Genomic DNA, 2877 nt, shown 5'->3' with positions numbered 1-2877 from the left:
ATTCTTATTAGCATTAGTGAATATTAATTGTCCTACGGTATTTATAAAATCTGTCTATACCGTATAAGTGGTTTTTTTCGAGGGTTGCAAATTTCGTGGATTCCCGTCTGGTTTGTGAAAATAAAATCTGTGAAAATCAATTTAATATGGTACCCACATGGCACACGTGGTAGAATTTGCGAAATTAAAATCCGCGAATTGGAAATTTAGCAGATTTCGTGAAATATAATTCCCTAAAAAACCACTTATACGGTAATTCATTTACCAGCTTGTTCAGTGTGAGGAGAAGCTCCTCCAGTAGTAGCTGGTAGAGGATGAGGAGTAGTCCCTCCAGTAGCTGGATGTTCTTGAGCCATTTCATCAGCTAATGCTGGGTCATCTGCTCCTTCTTTGACTGCCACACACACTCTCCTCCAGCAAGGAACACCATGACGTTCATAAGCATAATCTTTCTTTAGCCAACATTGTAGAACCTCTTGAAGACAATTGATAACTTTTCCATTGTGTTTAGCTTCTATGGTATTGATAGTGTTTATTCTGAGACGAAATGAAATGGCAATTTGCTTCCAATGAGCAGAAAGTGGCTTGATTTTATCATACACATCATAAAAGTCATCAATGCCTGACAGTGAATGAAACTATCACATTATATTATTAAATATAGACACTTTACCTAGTTCTCTGTCACAAACATTCATGAAATCTTCTGATGTTCCTCTTGTTGCCATCTTCCTTAATAACTTCACTCCCACTCAATGGGCTGTACATTAAGGGGCTCCGCCTCCTAGCCATGCAATCATCATAAAGATTAGGTTATTCAACTTTAATAATAGTTAGATGATCCTATACCCATACAAACTCACTTCATCACTAAGGGCTTTGCCCAATAAATTATCTCATTATTGAAGAAGTATACATGCAGCGTGTTACATAAAATTGTTTTTCTATTTACTGCAATATTTAACATGTACTGTTGCTTGGGCTGTGTTAGGCTGTTTAATAAGACGATTCTATTGTACACTCATAATAATAATACTCTTGTGGGTATTTTTGCAAAAGTTTGTATTTTCAGAGAGCATAATTTGCATAGATATTTTATCAAATCAACATACTTAAGTAACAATGTGCTATCCTTTGTCGAAATGTTCACGTACCAAACAGTTTTTAAGGAATTTTATTAGAAAATCCTACAACGGTAATGAGAGTTTTAATTAGGAAGAACTTGGCAAAGGTAGAGTTTTAAATCAGGTCTGTCAAGTTCTGGCGGTATTGCTTTGCGTAAGAAGTAGAGATCATTCTGATTGTAGTCACCTCGATCAACTTTAGCAATTATTACTGGTTTACCAGGAGGAGCATCAGTTATTCCATACAAAGCAGGATTAGCTATTGTAATGCACCTCCTAAAGTAATCCTGTAAACGTTGTTCATAGCAAAGCCAAGAACCAGATGCAATGTAATCAAAGTCGGTCTCAGTTGCGTACTCCATAAAATTTTCATCAACAAGTTTCTTTATTGGCCCATACTTAAACCATGATGTGTACTTGTCTTGTAGTAAACCAAAAAAATCATGTACAGTTTTTATTTCTTTAAACTCTTTTCTAACTGCTTGTGCTTTAGCTGGAGTATTCTCATGAGGGCCAAGTAAAGTGGTGATATGTGCTGTGATGTATTCGATAAGATTTGGCAAATACCTTTTCGGATAATATTTTATTGTTTCTTGAATAGCTTTAGCAAATTGCTCCTGTATTTCAAATAACTCTCTGTGGAGGTTGAAATCTATTATAGTTGAAGGAATATAATCAGTTGTAGAACCTAAAAAATTAAAATATATTGAAATTTTAAACTGATGCGTGCAGTAATTAATAATTTAAGTGTAATCAATGATGCAGAACATATCATACAGCCAGAAGATTTTGAGAGTGATAACTTTTGATGCTGTTTTGGTAATAGCTTTTTGTAATTTTTTTTGAGTTTGATTCAATTGCATCTATTAAACTTATAGGGAACTTATGAAAAATAATTAACGAAAAATTTTCACTAAGCTTTAGTTCCTCAAAAGTTTTAGGTTATGTATATGTCTAACGTCAAGAATTTTATGCATTATTTTAATACCAGCTTTTTTGATATAAGTAGTTCTTTTAGTATGAGGAGTAGTCCCTCCAGTAGCTGGGTGTTCTTGTGCTATTTCATCAGCTAATGCTGAGTCACTGCCTCCTTTTTAACAGCTACACACACCTTCCTCCAGCAAGGAATACCACAACGTTCGTAATCATAATCTTTCTTTAGCCAACACTCGAGGACCTCTTGAAGACAAGCAGTGGTATCTCCATTAGCATTAGCTCTTATTTTACTGATGGTGTCCATTTTTATATGCAATGAAATAGCAATTTGCTTCCAATGAGCAGAAAGTGACTCAATTTTATCATACACATCATAAAAGTCATCAATACCTATGAAAGAAACCTATCACATTAGATTATTAGAATATAGACACTTTACCTAGTTCTCTTTCACAAACACTCACGAAAGCTTCTGATGGGCCTTTAGTAGCCATTGTCTTACTGTATTATAGTTTACTTTCACTCGCTGTCACATGATCATTGTATTCATAACAGGAAATGATATATAATGTATAGTAATTTAGTTAATTGCATGAACATGTATGTGTATAAGTCTTCAGCTGATACATACATACACATGGATAAGATTACTTGGTTAGAAGTGTGAGTGCATATGCTATAGTCCTAGCTATATGAGTGATGCCTAGCTATTAGCTATGAGAATAATCATTCCTGTTGCAATCTAACCAGTAAAATGAGGGCACAAACATACTTTAAATACATGTATTATTGATAGTGATATGAGTGCTGTGATGAT

General features: G+C 34.3%; 1 protein-coding gene across 1 annotated transcript; it reads right to left on the bottom strand.

Annotated features, from left to right (window-relative positions):
* Positions 1 to 271: 271 nt before the first annotated feature.
* LOC109591140 (uncharacterized) lies at positions 272 to 2554 on the bottom strand. Its single transcript, XM_020006938.1, has 5 exons — positions 2500 to 2554; positions 2256 to 2450; positions 2113 to 2214; positions 674 to 1812; positions 272 to 622 (listed from the first exon to the last, which is right to left on the bottom strand). The coding sequence occupies exons 1-4, from the start codon at positions 2552 to 2554 to the stop codon at positions 1208 to 1210; spliced, it is 957 nt and encodes a 318-aa protein (XP_019862497.1). The 3' UTR covers positions 272 to 622; positions 674 to 1207.
* Between the last annotated feature and the right edge of the window lie 323 nt (positions 2555 to 2877).

The sequence above is a fragment of the Amphimedon queenslandica genome, unplaced genomic scaffold (assembly GCF_000090795.2).
Source record: "Amphimedon queenslandica unplaced genomic scaffold, v1.1 AMPQUscaffold_8861_Cont19199, whole genome shotgun sequence".
NCBI classification, from domain to species: domain Eukaryota; kingdom Metazoa; phylum Porifera; class Demospongiae; order Haplosclerida; family Niphatidae; genus Amphimedon; species Amphimedon queenslandica.
This window is presented reverse-complemented; position numbering and strand designations above follow the sequence as displayed.